This window comes from Uloborus diversus, chromosome 1, assembly GCF_026930045.1.
Source record: "Uloborus diversus isolate 005 chromosome 1, Udiv.v.3.1, whole genome shotgun sequence".
Lineage (NCBI taxonomy): Eukaryota > Metazoa > Arthropoda > Arachnida > Araneae > Uloboridae > Uloborus > Uloborus diversus.
This window is the reverse complement of record NC_072731.1, coordinates 248,415,987-248,433,260: the sequence shown is the minus strand read 5'-3', so window position 1 is coordinate 248,433,260 and position 17,274 is coordinate 248,415,987. Positions and strand designations below refer to the sequence as shown.

The 17,274-nt window shown below is 31.6% G+C and overlaps 1 protein-coding gene across 1 annotated transcript; it reads right to left on the bottom strand.

Moving 5' to 3' along the window:
• Positions 1-460: 460 nt before the first annotated feature.
• LOC129226638 (40S ribosomal protein S10b-like) lies at positions 461-17,274 on the bottom strand. The gene is made up of 5 exons (XM_054861271.1): positions 17,130-17,274; positions 14,016-14,341; positions 8,555-8,611; positions 2,926-2,984; positions 461-528 (listed from the first exon to the last, which is right to left on the bottom strand). Exons 2-5 carry the CDS (start codon positions 14,332-14,334, stop codon positions 490-492), a joined length of 474 nt encoding a protein of 157 aa, XP_054717246.1. The 5' UTR covers positions 14,335-14,341; positions 17,130-17,274; the 3' UTR covers positions 461-489.

Here is a 17,274-nt window from a genome sequence, read left to right as displayed (position 1 = left end):
CATCAAAAGTGTATAAAAGGTGCTTCACTGTATATATTTTTTCAACAATCAATTCATTTACTAAATTAATACTTTTCACTAAATATTGTGATTCTGCCATCATATTCTCGGCCCTTTTGATAAAATCGAGATTTTTTCATTCGTTAGCATGGTGCCAACGATATACATGTATATACATTTTTATATTAATTATAATTATTTAACAAAAATAGCTAGACAAATTTTTAAAAAGTAGGAAATATTTTTTTTTTTCTTTTATAGTACTTGTTACAAAACAACTTTAATAATACTTAAATTAGTTAACTTGTAAAAACCCTACAGTGATTTTGCATTTAAAGGCAAGCTCAGGATTAATACAATAGGTTATTTTTGTTTCAGAAAAGGAGGTTACTGAAATTGTTTTCTTAAAAAGTGAGTGTATATTTAATGTAGAAAAGAAAATAAATGAAAATGCACTCAATTTTAAAGAAACATTTATTTTAAAGTCTGTCACTGAGGCGGCTGTCGTCCACGGCCAAATCCTCCTTTCTGTAAGGGGGGAAAAAAGAAACAGATTAGAGAAACAAGTGCAACACAGAACAAAGAAAACAGGATCATTCCACGTCAAATCGCCTAAATTAAATAGTCGGCTGTGCTGTCATGTCTCCGATTTTTTCCATTATTTTTTTTACGAACATATCTATGAGAAAAGTCAAAATTATTTTTTTAAGATTTTTTGAATGAAAATTACGCTCCGGAGATTTTTTTCAAAAATTCGATTTTTGTTCGGTGACTCCGAAAAATGATAAAAATTGAATTCTTGAAAAAATACTCCAAAGCATAATTTTCATACAAAAAATCTAAAAAAAATAAATAAATAAATAAAATAATTTGGGCTTTTCTCATAGATATCTGTTCATAAAAAATAATGGACAAAATCCGAGACATGATAGGTGATTTGAGGTGAAATGACCCAACACTGAATTGAATACCTACAGCTTCTTAATAAAAACCAAATGTTTACCATCATGCTTAAATGTACATTAAGCATTACAAACTGATTTATCTTACAGTATATGATCAAAGGAGCAATACTTTGAAAGCAGTATAAGTGCTGACAAAAATTAAGATTTTTTCAAAAAAAAAAAAAAATTAACACCTGCACTCATCACTAGCATAGTCCTAGTTTTTTGATCATATGCTACAGTACTAAAATAATGAACAGTATATCATTCATAACTTATGTGTTCTTGTCTTTATATGTGTCTTTTCAATGACCAAGTTTCTGCCGGGTTTCCTCTCAAACAATGGTCAGAAGTAGCGCGAACTCGCACTGGATTTTAGGTTTATTTTTTCAGTTAACATTTCATATCACAATTTTAAAAAACTATTTACTTGTTAGTAAAATCAAAGTGTTGTTATTTTTAGGGTGTAGCTTTAAGAGATGTAGAGGTATTTAATTTCCAAGATGGTGGTATGAGTTCCTCTATTCTCCAGCTCTATTTTGATTTGCTCCCAGCAAAAACATTCCTGTGATCATTATTATTAGGCTGGAGCTTAAAAGTCCCCCCCCCCCCCAAAAAAAAATCCATACTTTTACATCTCGCACAGTTTCATTTGAAATAAAAATGATACATAAAACACTTTAACAATGCATTAAAATATTTAGAAGTAGTTGTTAAACAATTTATTTACCATATTGCACTAATACCGCATTGATTTTTGGTGGTAAGAACTTGTAACTGTAATAGCAACTTAGTTTCATCATGATTTATTTTCCCACCCTATTCTCTAATAAGAACAATGGCATTCAGCATCATCATTTACAACTCATAAGCCTATAATTATCTCATTCTTATAGTCATCTATCTCTTAGCACCCACAATTCTAGATTACATCCCAGATATTTCACCAGAAGATTCTACAACTGAAATAATATCATCAACAGATTTACAAGCAATCTCTACCCCTTTTTAGTCGGAACTTAATTCTGTATAGCAGTCACGTTCACTAAATTAGTCCTGACAAATACCACAAATGGTTAGAAAATTAAGAGATGCAAATTCTGAAATGGTGGAAAATGTTAAAATAATTCAGCAACAAGCCACTGTAAGGACTGCAGGAAACTTGTGGTGAAACCTAAGTTTTCATTCATATAAGAACACCGTGTGCATGTAGTCCTTGTTCTTCTTTCGAAGTTAGTTTATACTGAGATTCGAACTCCATCAAACGGCTTATTTTGACCGTGATATTCAGCAAGCAATGATTTTCATTTACAGTATTGAGATTTTGGTCGAATACCATTAAACTACATAGAGTTATGAAAAGTACATAGCACATAATGTGCTAATTTAATGTTTTGCATGAAATTTCTGTTAGATTAATTGAAAACTTTTTTCTAAAACTAGCTTTTCTCTCACTTTCAACATACACACAGTAATTGATTAAAATAGACCTCTTTGTGTTTTGTAAAAGTTCAAATATCAGACTGATTATCTAGAGCTACCTAATTTTTGAAAATCAAAATTAGTAGCAGAAGATTGTCCCAGGTGAGTGGAGAGAAACAGCATATTTTATGGCAAATCTAGCAGACACAATGAATAATGTATGTTTAATGTACAATGATACAAATTAAGCTTATTTTGAAAAATTATTTAATTTCCTATGTTTTATTGTTCCCTATAATTTAATGTGACAAATTCATTTTGTTGGCTTTTAAACAAAGTTCAAAAGAAATATTATCAAAATGAGATCAGAACAAAGGGGAAAAAAATAGAAAGAAGTTTTGGGAGTTTTTGTAGCAGTTAGCAGCTTGATTATCTGAATGGGGCCTGGTGCCAATTGAATCTGGTATTTGGAATGCACTTGTCTTTTTTTTTTAAACAATAAAAACTTTCCCCTTTGTACAATTTCATTCTTAAAATTTTTAAATACAGATGAACTTACAAATTCGAATTTTGGTTCAGCGCCTCCAAGGCCAACATCTCCTCTCTTGTCAGGACCACCTATTAAAACAAAAATTAACATGAGCTGTGATTTGGTCCACACCAATTTACAACATAAAATCTGATAAATCTTGTACTAATGTTTGTTTTCAGGGTTGATAAAAATCATATTTCTTTTTAAATAAATAAAAAAAAACATCTTTTTTAATTTAAATCAGATTTTTGAAATTTAAATATATTTGATACTAACAATTCTGTTAAGTTAAACTGTTTAAGTTAATTTTATAATTTTAGCCACATCTAGCAACCATGAATTGCGGGTGCCGAGTTTGACGGAAACTTGCTACAATATAAAGTTTATATCCCCAGATAGGTCTATTTCCCAAACATTTTTTCTTAACAACAAAAATAAACAACACCTCCTTCCCCTCTTCTACTAATAAATAAATATTTTTTAAAATAAAATAGAATTATACTCACTGTGGAAATGAAGAATAAAATAGAATTATATTCACTGTGGAAATGAAGAATAAAAATAATACCAAGTAGTGAGTTATTTTCCTTCAATAAGGAAATTTTTTTGGAAAAAGAACCCTGAAACAAAATGTATGATAAAAAGGAAAACGCTTTAAATCTTTACTAATAATTAAGCTGAAAGTCTGTCTGTCAGGATCTCTGTGACGCGCAGGGCCGGATTTATAGTCCATTTAGCGAGAGCTGATAGTGGACGTAAACAAAACAACGTGGCAATTGGCGTTACCGCTGTCTGCTTGGCGCTGGGATGATTGAAAACAGAGCCAATCAGATAAGCGAAATGTCCGCGCTTTCAACGCGAACAGCATTGCCAAGCAGGCGAGTAAGTCATGGAAGTAGTAACCTTCTTTGTTTACTTCCTCTATCAGCTCTCGCTGAATTGAGTATAGGGTAGGGTTTTTAAGTAAAAACTGAAGGAAAGTCGTCGAATTTCTTCCCGTCCCGACCTCTGTCTCGGAAATTTTCTCTAAGACTGAAATCCATCCCGAGACGGAAGGTCTTGCACCCATGATCTCCGAAAAATGGAATCCAAAATGAGGGATCAGCTTTTTATACCAAAACTGCCAAGTTTAGACTAAGTTTACAGAAAATTTGATCACACTGGAAGCCTTAGGGGCTTAAAGTACAAGTAGTTGTTAATACATTCAAGTTTTTTTGGAAATTTGAGATCATTAGATTTTCTCTAGCACGTGTGTGAAAAAAGCACGGAGGGGAAATTTTTTCCTGGATTTTACGTTGTCATAAAATTTGAACTAAAATAATTCAAAGGCTCGAACTTCGTGCTTATATAGTAAAAATGCTTATTTTTAATGGGTTACAGTTGCAGAGCTTAAATATCTATATTCTAAAAGATATTGTCATCCAAAGTGGCTATTAAAACCGTTCAAGTGAAAAATAGCCCATTTTCAAAGCACTGTATCTCAAGTTTGTCACCTCGCATCTTCTTTTCATTAATACAATAAAACCTCTCTCATGCAGACACTAACAGGACAAATTTTTTTGTACGCAATAGAAGGGTGTCCACAGCACAGAGGTTAATGCTACTTGTCTTGGAATCGGAGGAATTAATTACTGTAACATTAAAAAGAACAGATTTTTTCCTTTCAAAATAAGTTTTTCCTTCGATGTTGTTCTTTCGTTTACAGATTAAAAAATTTGCTTAAAATTATGTCTGTCGTAGCGAATTGTAATGTTTTAAGTTCAGATTACAGGAAATTTTATCACACTGGAAGCTTGAAATTTTAGGAGCTCAAAATACTTTTGGTTGTCAATACTTTCTAGTTTTTTAATGAATTTGAGTTCATTAACTTTTGTGTAGCACGAGTGCAAATTTGCAAGAAAAACACAATGGAGAAACTTTTTCTTGGATTTTAGAATGTCATTAGTTCTGAACAACAATGATTCAAAAGCTCTTACTTTATAATTTTACTGTCAATATACACACTTTTAATGAGTTATAAATGCAGAGCATAAATATTGATTTTCTAAAAGATATGTGCATCCAAAGCACCTGTCAAAATCATTCACATGAAAAATAGCCTATTTTTAATGCACTGTAGCTCAAGTTTATCCCATTGCATCTTTTCGTTGGTACCAATAAAAAAAAAATATTATTTCACACAGAAATATTTTATTCTTTTGTAATATTTTAGCGGCCCCTTAACTTAAAAATACTTTAGTGACCCTGTGCGGCCGCACAGTTTGCCACCCCCTAAACACGGCCCTGGGTGTTGGTAATGATTCAATTTGCAGAGGTTACCTCTTTAAGGAGAAAACTACTACTCACACCCTGTGTGTGTGTGATGATGTGTTTTCTATGAAGTGTTTTCTGCCCATAGGTTTCAACACCTAGGTCATCATTTGCTTGAACCATGCAAATTAGGTGTTTGCTAAATTCTGCTTCAGCTACTGGTCTGTTTTAAGATTTCTGTTTGGGGACTAGTACAATAGACTGCAGGGTTCATACCCTTTAGGCAGAAAAAAATTCAAGCACTTTTCAAGTACTTTTCAAGGTAAAAAATTTTGTTTTCAAGGCAATATCATAAATTTGTACTAAAAATATTGTATGCAGATTTCATTTACTACAAACACATAGAAATAAGACAATAATACAAAAAGTATAGGAAAACAAAACTGTTTTTTCTACAACAAGAGACGCTTTGATGAAAGATCTACTGCGTTGAAAGTCTTTCTGAAAATGTTTGAAAAGTTCGGTCATAAAGAGAAGCAGATACCAAGAGGTTTAATTTTGAGGTTTTTCAAAGGTTGCAGCAGTCAGAGGTTTGTATATTTTCTAGAATCAGCAAATTAATACTTAAAAAAAAAAACCCTTTCATAAGTGCTTTTAACTTTAATGGGAAGAAACTAAAATACCCAAGTTCAATGGCATTGCCAGAGAGGAGTTTTTTAAGTCACTCCCCCCCCCCCCCGGTTTCAACATTTATTTCCAGTACCATACAGTGGTTTATTACAATATAAGGGTGGTTAGGACAAAAACACTACCCAGAAAGTTATTTCAGTTTGCACTATTAAGTTCTAAAAATATTAGGTTTGCAAATCATTTATAAGTATGCAAATCAATTATTCGTATGTATTTATTAGCTGTTCAGCCAATAAGGCAGTTCAACTGTCCTCGAGTAAATTTAAAAATTAGGAAGTAAGAAAAGTTTATGAAAGTACACAGTCCAGTCTCTACACCTCAAAATATACAAAAGCAGCTTAAGCAGTGATAAATACTCTGAATGCAAACTTGAGCATATTCAGCTTTCATTGATTAACTTGCAATAGACAATAAATGTGCAAGTTCAGATTTATAGAGCCATATTTCGGAATCGAAAAGATTTAAAAGAAGTTGACATGTATTATGACAAAAGTAGTTTTATTTTGGGAAAAAATGGGTTATTGTTGAAATTAGAATTTAAATTTAGAAAGGCAATAATATTCAGGTGTAATTGTGATTTGTGAGTTCATAAAAAATTACCTGAAAGTTTCAAAGAGCAAAATGGGGCGGGGGAGGGGGGGGGGAATAATATTTAAAACTAAGACCCCTATTACTTGAATATACATATGTACAACAATAACTTTTGCTATGCATACAATTCATAAAATAGTTTATTAAGTCAAAATATTCTGCATAGAAATACCATGCCCAGTGCCTGTTGATAACCAGCAACAGGCACTGGGCCTAGCTAGGCTGGTACTGGTCAATTCATTAGATCCAAATGAAGATGAAAGACCCTCCTTAAGCTATCTACCCCTTTGCTGATTAAAGCCTCTTTCAGTAAGCTCCAAGTACCCGCAGTAAAGTAGTAATTTTGAACATTTGAGGAAAAGGGGAAAATTGGAGATATAAGGAGGTAAAAGCATAAAAACGAACACTACTGGATTTCAAGTGAATAATCATAACACAACCACCCCTGTTATACACCTTATTTATTTTAGCAGACATAAAAAAATGATGTACTTATAAATAAAATTATATAAATCAACTTTATATTTAAAATACAAACTTTAAGTTAATTTGTTAGGTGCTCAACTGCTGAAATTTAAATTAAAAAAAAAATCTGTTATGACCAAAAATTAGGTAAAGATAATCATTCAAAATTGCAAAAATAAATAAGCAAATAATTAAACAAGACCAAGGTAATAAATTCTTTAACTCTTTAGTTATTAAAATAAAAAAATAAAATAAGCTAATCTGATGTAGCAGTGTCAAAATAACTACTAATTGCCAAAAATATAAAAATATTTACAAAATGCAAAAGGATTGAAATCTCAAACAAGGGAAGCAAATTTTCGCGAATTAAGTTTAATGTTGTCATGTTTCCCATAAAATAAACTTATATTTTACTGAAATTAAACATAAAATATGCTAATCTACGGTAGCAAATATGAAAATAACATCCGATTAGTGAATATATTTAAATATTTGCAAGATGCAAAAAGATTGAAATTTCAAACACGAGAAGCAATTTTTCGCAAAGTCTGAGTTCGTTCGACGTGGCATGTTTCCCATGAAATAAATTTATTTGTTTTTCATTAAAATTAAACAAAAAATATACTAATCTAAGGTAGCATATGCGAAACTAACATTTGATTAGCCAAAATATTTAAATATTTGCAGGATGCAAAAAGATTGAAATTTCAAACACAAGAGCAATTTTCCGCGAAACCCGAGTAAGTTCAATGTTGTCATGGTTTCGAAATTAATTTCTTTGTTAATTATTGAAATTAAACAAAAAATAAACTAATCTAAGGTACCATATGTCAAAATATCTTTCGGTTGTAAAAAACATCAAAATATTTACAAGATGCAAAAGGATTGAAATCCCAAACACGAAAGCAATTTTTCGCGATGTTGCATACTGAACACATGTTCAGAAAATTGCATTGGTGAAATACTTTTTTAAAACTTCTAAGCACAATTCGTTGATTTTTGAGAGAATTTAAGCACTAAGAAACTTTTTCAAGGTTTTAAAACTTTTTCAAGGTTTTCAAGCACTTGAAAATGAACTTTCTTTTTTCAAGCACTTTTCAAGGTTTTTCAAGGGCGTACGAACCCTGAGACTTCTGATTGCAGTGCTTAGTTCGGTTGAGCTCCCCCTTTCATTCGTTTCATTTCAACCCGGAGTATCAGTAATCAAATCATATACCAGGAAAACACTAATTATCCACTTAGTCCAAAAAACCAAATATGCTCTTCACTATATTAATTTGTTTTTGCGTTCGAAATATTATTTTCTTTAAATTTGTTATAATTTAATAATAATAATACTTAATGTAGATAATTTTTAAAAGGTTAAATGGAAATACATTCACAATTTAAGAAATAAAATCATTTTATATTTTAAACGGACAAAGATTTTTTAAAACTAAATATTCAGCATTTGGCTGAATATTTGGTTTGAATTTTAACGGAATATTCGACATTGGATGCATTTTTACTAAAAATTCTTCTAATCTAGATAAGAATTAGAGGGTGAAAAAACATTGAACGGCCTTTAAAAAATCATTTTGAGTTTAAGTTGAAATTACAAAACATTTACACTATAATAAACAAAAAAAATATAACTAAGAACTACTATTGGTTAACTTACCAGGAGCCCATCGATATCCTTCTCTGTCACTAGCTGTTTTTGGTGCAGCATCTGGAGCTGAAAAATAAAAACCTCAAAGTAAGAATCTTCTTAATGATGAATCATAACTATTTACAGCACAAATTGTTCATACAAAAGTGGAAATATCTTTCTGTCGGGCATTTGAGGCAGAGAGAGAGAGCAGACTGCCTAAAATATTCAGTCTACAAGCAGTGGTGTTCCCATAAGACATACCATGTACGCGAAATATTCTCAAAGATTTTTTAGACGATTATGTCTAAAAAGTGTGCCCTTCAAACTTCAAAAATTTTCATATATTGACATATTATATGATGGCATCCTACATCACACACATATTGTGCATTGATTACTGGGAGTATAGCCTCAGAAAATTTGATGGAAACATCTCTGTCTACAATACAAGAATTATGAACACTTGACTTGAACATTGTGGCTTTGTGAAAATCACAAAATTGCGTAACAAGAATGCTTAGTTGCAAAAATATATATTATAAATAGAAATTTTAGCAATACAGATATAAAAGATTTTTTAAATTGTGATAAATAAATGCATTCATACTTTGGATGAAAAATGAAAATTCTAATTCAACATTTAATCATTACTAGATAAAACAGATTCATGTGATACATTCTCCAATTACATTAGAGATGAGACGGCTAGAGCTTGAAATAGGATCTGGCCTCAGGCTCATGGTAAGATTTTTAATCTTTGATCTCTATTAGAGACGTACCGAGTACTCGGTAACTACTCGGTACTCGGCATACTCGGCCAATTTTCCGAGTACTCGGCCAATTTTCCGAGTACTCGGTACTCGGCCAAATTTTGATCAGATACTCGGCCAATACCAAGTAGTTGCAAAAAATTGAATATTGTCCAAGACAGATGTTAAAATTTATAAAAAAGCGCAAGCATATTTAATATTCTGCAATCATTTTACAAGTCAATTTTAAATTTTGAGAATAATGAAGTTTTTAATGCTTTAATGGAATAAATCTTTATTTTAATGTCCCCAAAGTTAATAAAACTTATTTATTAAAAATTGTGCAAAAAAAGGTAAGTATAGAAAATATGAAATTTTTACATAAAAAATAGATTTTTGCTACAAACAAAAATTAGTTATAAGAAATATAAAAATTCCTTTGCTTAAAAAAAGGGAAATAAAACAACGTTAAAAGCATAGTGCAGGAACATTGCAGACACATGTTTTGGCGTTACAGGAAATTCCTTTTCCAATGCACAAAATGTGAGCTTGTAGATTTAAAGGCATCCGACAAAAGTCGGACCTTTTTGTCGAATGTCTTAACATTCTTTAGCTCAAATTTTATGCACTGATAAAGACGTTCCTTCTAACGCAGAAACACATGTGTGCAGTGTTCCTGCACATTTGCTTTATTTACTTTTAAAAATTATTTATGTTTGGCGGATAACTAAATAGAACTAAAATAGATTGGTATAGTTTGTCTTAATTCCAACTTGATCAATCATACCTTTTATTTATTTATATTTAATTTAAAAAATATTTTTTCTAAAATTTTTGACGTAAACAAAATTTTTTTAAATAATACGAAATTAAATTTCAGCAGGAATTTAGTTTTAAAAACTTTTATATGGACAAAGAGGTCTATACTACTATTCCAATAAGTTCAAAATTGATTACGTGTGTGTCAGTGGTTCTTCTTAAAACATAATTGGTACTTGTTAACTCGGCCGAGTGGTGAAATGCCGAGTACTCGGTAACTCGGTACTCGGGGCCAAAGTGCTACTCGGTACGTCTCTTATCTCTATACAAATCCCTTTTCATTGAAAATGGATTTTTTTCTTTTAATTTTACTCTGCTCTAGTGCAAAAATGCATGAAACTGAAACAATGGGATAAAATATTTCAATTTTTATTTTAGAATTTCTTTTTTGGACAATAAACTTATACTATTTTTTTTCAAAAAAAAAAAAAAGACATTTGAATTAATATTCGCCTCTCATGAAAATTTAAAAAAAAATAAGAAAAAAAATTAAGTTTTTTATAACATGTTTGTTTGCGATTACTATTACAAGACATAATATACTAATTCATCTGAAATAGAGCATTTTGAAAAAAGGTTTAATAAACTGATCTTTATTAATATAGATTTATAAAAAATGTTCTGAACCAATCGCCGTTAAAATATAAGAACCCATTTTTGGTTGACTTAACAGCTTGGTCACAGGGCCCAGTTCCCCTCATAAAACTTGTCTAATTTCTTTTACTACAGTGGTCGTTGCCTATATGAATCACGTTTGTTCTAAACAGTTTTGATTCTATAAAGCAGCTAAGCTACAGATGTGATATACCCCCCCCCCCCACCCCATTTGTTGACATCTGATTTTTTTGCACAAAATTGAAATATTTTTCTCGCCAATGAGGTGATAATTTTCTAAGCATGGCATCCCTGGCAAAACTAACCTGTGTTTGGCAACCCGAAAGCAATCTTGGTTAGATCTGTTCAAACTTTTTTACTTGTAATTGGTTTCACGTTGGATAGATTCTTGTTTTTTCGTGCAATATACTTTATAGAAAATCTTATTTTGTGTTGTTGTGTTTTGATGAATAAATATTAGAAAATGCCAGTTTCTTGAAACTTGACCGGTAAGAGTAAAATCCCAACTTGGGGTGTGTCTCAGTAAGGCGCCATCTTTTTATGTGTTGTGTGTCAGACTGAGTGTGAGGATTAATACAATAAAAAAATTAGTTTTTTTAGAATAGAAAAAAAACTCACTTCCGAAATTTTTTATGTTTTTACAAAATCTCAAGGGTTTCTTGCAGTCTTTAACTTTATATTTACTGCATGTAAAATTATTTTACAAAAATAGCACAGTTACTTTATACTAAAAGTTAATTCTTATAGATGCCAAGAACTATTCAAGCATATTCTGTAAATGTGCCTCCTTTAAGTACTGAAGTTCTGAAAATAAGTTTACTCTAGCATTTTATAAAAATATGAGGTGTTATTTTATGTAAAATATAGTAGATATTTTTGGTAGGTATTCTGAAAGCATTTCTAGATAGCAAATTAATGTATGGCATTTTTGTATTGTTTATGTTTGATATGTTCTGTTGAGACATTTTTACTTTTCATACATCGAAATTTGAATAACTTAACTTTTTTTTGGCTAAAATAGTTATTTGGATTTAGTTGTTTTCCGCTTCAAACATCGCATATTGAATCGCTTTGCTCTTTTTTAGTAGAGTATTAGATTTTGGTGAGCTGTGATCGTAATTTGTTAATTTAAGCATTTTAAATACCTTCTAGTAATTTTTCTTCGTGTACAAAAACTTACTAGTTTCTGGTATTTTTGAAGCAAATATTCACGATGTTTTTTGTTGCGTTTTGTATATATTGTGTTCTGAAGTGCTTTGATCATGTTTTTTTATCTGAATTTTTCTTGTTGATGCTAAAAAGGCATCGCTAAGAACGATGCATGACATATGTCGTCATACATTGTCTTCTTGGTGCCAACATGAAAAAGTCGCCAAGGGTGTGGTATATGACATTAGTTCCGCGGCTAATTCAATAAATCTGAATTTTTTTGTTTTTTGATAATTATATTCATTAAAGTGGTTGATTCAATAAAACGGCATACACTGTACCCAGATTCCTTTTCAAAGTTTGGTGATAAATTAATGAACTAAGTTTATCTGTTTCTTTTTTTTAGACACATTAGAAACAAAGGGATATAACTGGCAAAATTAAAAATTTGGATATTACCAGAACAAATGGTAGGTGAGCCTGTTTTCTTTTTGGGGCAAGAGATAGTACTAGTAAAAGCCCAGGTAAGTGCTGCTGTTTAGAAGGATTTTAGGAAAAAAGTTCAATGAAAGCCTTCCTAGAATGCTATCTTTAAACGTGTTTTACCCAAAACTTGAAAATGTCCACTTACATCCCTTTGCTTCTCATTCTCACTGCCTCATATGATTGCAAGAAATGATTTTTTTTTTCGTCTTTTGAAAGCAAAAGACAAACCCTTATTAAAAATTTAATCCGCAAGTTTTAAAAATTTCGAATAATTTTAGTTTTCAGGGCCCAATACAGGCTGATTTTTGTACCGTTTTTCGGTACCTTCACAAAAATCCTATTTTGAAATCGGTACTTTCACAAAAATCAAGTAATAAAACCAGTAGCTTCACAAAAACATCAAAAATTTCACAAAAATTTGCATTTTAAAATATAAAATTTGTTTCTCTGTTTGAAACAAAATATACTCATAAAATAAAATTATAAGCAGGTTTATATGAACAATCGCTTAAATAGAAATATTTTTGTAGTATTTTAACTAATTTTTAGCTGTTTCACACCAATATTATCGCAATCTTTAAACATCTGTTTTGAGGAACCGTTTTTTTCATATTATATCCTATATTGTACACAGTACACAGACCATTAAGCTGAAATTACGATAGTATTTTTCGTACTTCTTAGGTTTTCAGCCCTCCCTCCCCCCCCCCCCAAAAAACGAAACCTGTTTAACACTAGAAAGACGGAGGGGCCTGTGTGGCCCCTCGCGTAGTTTGTTGTTTAATAACTTGGATAATATCTAACGGAACTTAATGGAATTTTCAGACTTTTCATTATATGACACTATTTGAATGCTTGTTTAATCATTTAATCATTCGCCTCATAATACTGTTAATATTGATCCTTATACCTAGAAAGATGGGAGGGGCCACAGTGGCCCCTAAGCATTTTGACAATTAAAAAATTTATTTTTTTTTTCCTTTCTGCTAATTGTTGTAGCATAAAAAAATGTCATTCACTCTAGTTTAACCTGTAACTTCCTCTTTATGCAGCCGGTTGTATATCCAAATGCTATAAACAATACCGACTGCTTACCATCCTAACGGTGGCCATTGCTCTTAGAAAGGAAAACTAATTCAACCTTTTGCCCAGTATAAAGAGAAAAACTAAAAATAATTAAGTACTAAGTTTTCATTTAGTCATGAAAGAAGGTGTATCAGGCATGTGGACTCCCTCAGGAAGAATATTTAAAAGAATTCACTCCAAAAATTGGTAGGGGCCACACTGGCCCCTTCAGTCTTTCTAGGTATACAGAAAATGTCAGTCGTTCTAGTGTTAAAATAATACTAGATGACATTTACACTTTTAGAACTAAAATTTCACTTGTTCCACTACTTCTTTTACAAAAATTAGGATGCGTCTAAAATTTCACCAAACAATGCTGATAAAAAAAAAATTCACAAAAATAGAATGATGCAATACTTTCACAAAAATAGGTAGCGAGAAAAAAAAAACCTGGATTGGCTCCTGGTTTTATTATTTGCTAATCCTTAAACAACTTGCAGTTTACAAACATTGGAACTGTTTTAAAAAGGTTTTCGCAAGATAAAACTATGTTGAGAAATGCTGAAAATATTAATTTTGCTTTGATAATTTATAACATATCTTACCTCTAGGTCTTTGCCGGGTAGTTTCAGAACGAACTTGTCTCTTCAAAGTTGAGGGAACAATTTCTGGTGGCAAATTCAACACAGTACGGAGATATTGAATGCCTTCATTTGTTAAATACCAATAATAGTGTCTCCAAGCAAATTGTTCTTTAACTAAACCTTTAGACTTTAAACTTTGTAGTGCTTTAATTACATGTAAATTTGGTACATTTTCCAATTCAGGATGTTTAGGAGCATTGAAATCTTTTTTTGCAACAAGAACACCTTCCTTAAAAAGGTATTCATATATTGCAATCCGATGAGCTTTTGGCATCAACATATTGAACCTATAATAAAAGGTAAAAAATAATGTAACCTTTCAATTACGAATATGAATTTACTGAAATTACATTTTAAAGAATCTCACCGGGGAACCACACAAATTGAGTGATAACATAAAAATTTTTAATTAGTAACAATCAAAAGAACATATTGGAGAGATTTTTGACGAAAAATTAATTTTCGTCGTCCCCCATTATTGAGACATTTATCTTGCCATAACTCAAATAGTCCTTTAACTCTGAACTTTTCATTGTGTCCAAAACTAAAATATGCTGTGGAAAATTCCATAACCGAAAAAGCTTCAGTTGGTCCTTTGGAACTTCCTGTTAGAGTTGAACATATTAAGTCTTAAAGAGACTCATTTTGTCACTGAAATTAATTATTATTTTTTTATTTGGACTTACACCCTTTCTGCAATAAATATCCCGAAGGGCTTGTTTACAGTGATGAAAATTTAAATCAAATCAATCATAAAACTATATTAATATTTAAATTCATCAAACACATCCTCCATGGAAATCTTTTTTTCTATCCTTTTCTTGTCTAGTTTTGTGTACCAAGTTTGATGTACTAATTAGCATGACTATGTTCAAAATTGCATTGAATAATCATCTTGATATTTGTTATTTCTTTCAAACAATATGAAAATTTTGCCTTTATACCCAATACTGGCAATAGTAGTTCAGCCGACAAGCGTTACTTTGCAATATTCTCTTGAAAACAGTATACAAAATAGCTAGCCTGAAACCGCTCTGATAAGATAAATAAATATCTTTGTGCTGAACAGTAAAGTAAGAAAAAAAAAATGTCAGAAAAGCACAAATTTGCAGCACAAATCTGCGAATTTGTGCTTCTCGGATGTTGTTTTTTCTTACTTTGCTCCTTTGATATTCTATCGAATATTTAAGCACCATGAATGTTGATAATTGAAAACATTTGTCCCCAATTAGAATCTTTTTCTGAAACATCAATTTGGGAGATAAGTTGTCAAAAAATGAAGGACACCTATTTAAGCAGTTACAGATTTTATTGTTTTCAAGAGATTTGAAGGTGAATCAATATTTCAAGATTTCACTTATAAGAGATTGGATTTCACATGGTTATAATCTGTCAGATCTGTTGAAATTTTTGTCCCAAGACCCCGGACGCAAAGAACAAACGAAGGTCCCCTTAAGAAAAGTCATCAGCAATCTTGTTAAATTTCTTCTGTGGTTTTTCTAGAAAGTCTCCTGCAGTATTGTTCTTATTTTGACCAGCGTACATCTCACTGAAAGCATAGTTTTTTTGAAGTTCCTAGAGTAATAATAAAATCCCTAAGAAATTAGCAAATTTCATTCAGATTCTGCGATTCTGAATCAACACCGAGCTGAATAACCTACCATTACCAAAACTATGTTAGATCAAAGGAGTTATTTGGTTTTCATTCATTACGTCAAAAAATCTTACTATTTCTTCCTTCACTTTTAGAGCAGAAAGGGCATAAGTCCGGGACTTGCGCCCTTTCCGACCTAAACGAAAAATGTTACCCCTAAATCAAGTGCTTTGTTGTACAAGAATAGACTTCCCTGCTAGACTAGTCAATGTCTCTACATACAAGCATGGGAAAACCACTGCTAACTCAATTTTGGAAAAAATGTGACTTATGCCCTTTCTGCCAATAACCGATTAATTTGTGGTTTAACCAGTTGGATGGGACCCAGAAGACGGCCAATTTTTTGATCAAGACCAGAAACCGACTAATCCCTGGTCTAGCACCCCCAGAGGTATCGTTTCACTTGAAGGATTTTGTGGCCACGGGCATATTTATCCCCCCCCCCCCCCCCAGTCACCATGACTGAAGGCGGAGGATCTTCGACTGGCTAGGATCGAACTACGCGATTTCACTATATGCACATGGAAGGACAAAGTAACCAAAGACCCTTTCTTCCTATTTCAGCCTATTAACTTTAGAACTTCATATATTGATAACAAGGGTAAACATTGTTGTAATTATACTCTTTTGATTGTTTCTTATTCAGATTTTTTCATCATTACATTTTATATAGTTTCTTTTGTCAGAATATTTTTTTGGAATTTTACCATGTGAAGCAGAAAAAATTAGTACGACTATATTGCCTTTGCCTGCTCCACATCATTTGCAACAGGGATGGGGGGGGGGGACAGAAACAATTTCTTGATAAATCTACTGTGTTCCAAATTATCAGTTTATTAGGTTTTACCTTTATAGCAAATGTCTCTGCCGTTTGCTAAAGGTCAAAGGGTTTGTATAATCCTAAACAACAGGCCCGTGGGAACCCTGTACCCCACTTACACGTAAAAACTTTAATTTCTCAAAGCTGGAGGGGGGGGAGACAAACTGACCCCCCTTATGTCGGGCCTGATCTTTCACTCTGGGAATATGGCAATATTTAAAGTAAATATTAACACAGAAAGTCCTGGTTGAAAAAATGTTCCAGCACAAAAAAATAGACAATAACTGATATTACAATGAAAAAAGACCGCTTTTGCTACAAACTTACTACTAAGCCTAATGATATCTTACCCTTTCAAAACGCATTACCTTAACGAATTTTTTAAGATCAAAAGCCGTCTAAGAAATTTAACATAATGAAGGCAACAGAAATCACTACGAATTAGTTTTCTTTAAGATACAAAACCAGTTAACACAATAAACACGTAGGCGATATGCAAAGCTTTGAAAAAATTGTTCTTGTTTATTACCCTACACAAAAAGGCAATCATATGATATTGAACAGATTTTTTTCTCTCATTAAAACGAAAATTCATAAATACCTTCGAAAGATAGAAAATTTTCCAATTCAGAGGATTATTAAACGAATTAGATCTTGTCTAAGCTCCCACAACTTTCTAAAATTTTCGACCGCATGCCACGAGCAACAGTTAAAAATGCAGTGAAAGAAACGTGACGTTATCCAGC

What these genes read in the sequence shown, in the direction of transcription:
- LOC129226638 (XM_054861271.1), bottom strand. Translation starts at nt 14,334, where the DNA reads ATGTTGATGCCAAAAGCTCATCGGATTGCAATATATGAATACCTTTTT. An exon ending in TACCCGGCAAAGACCTAGAG is followed by an intron (nt 8,612 to 14,015) that starts GTAAGATATGTT and finishes TTTATTTTTCAG; the next exon opens with CTCCAGATGCTGCACCAAAA. An exon ending in CTGAACCAAAATTCGAATTT is followed by an intron (nt 529 to 2,925) that starts GTAAGTTCATCT and finishes CCCCCCTTACAG; the next exon opens with AAAGGAGGATTTGGCCGTGG.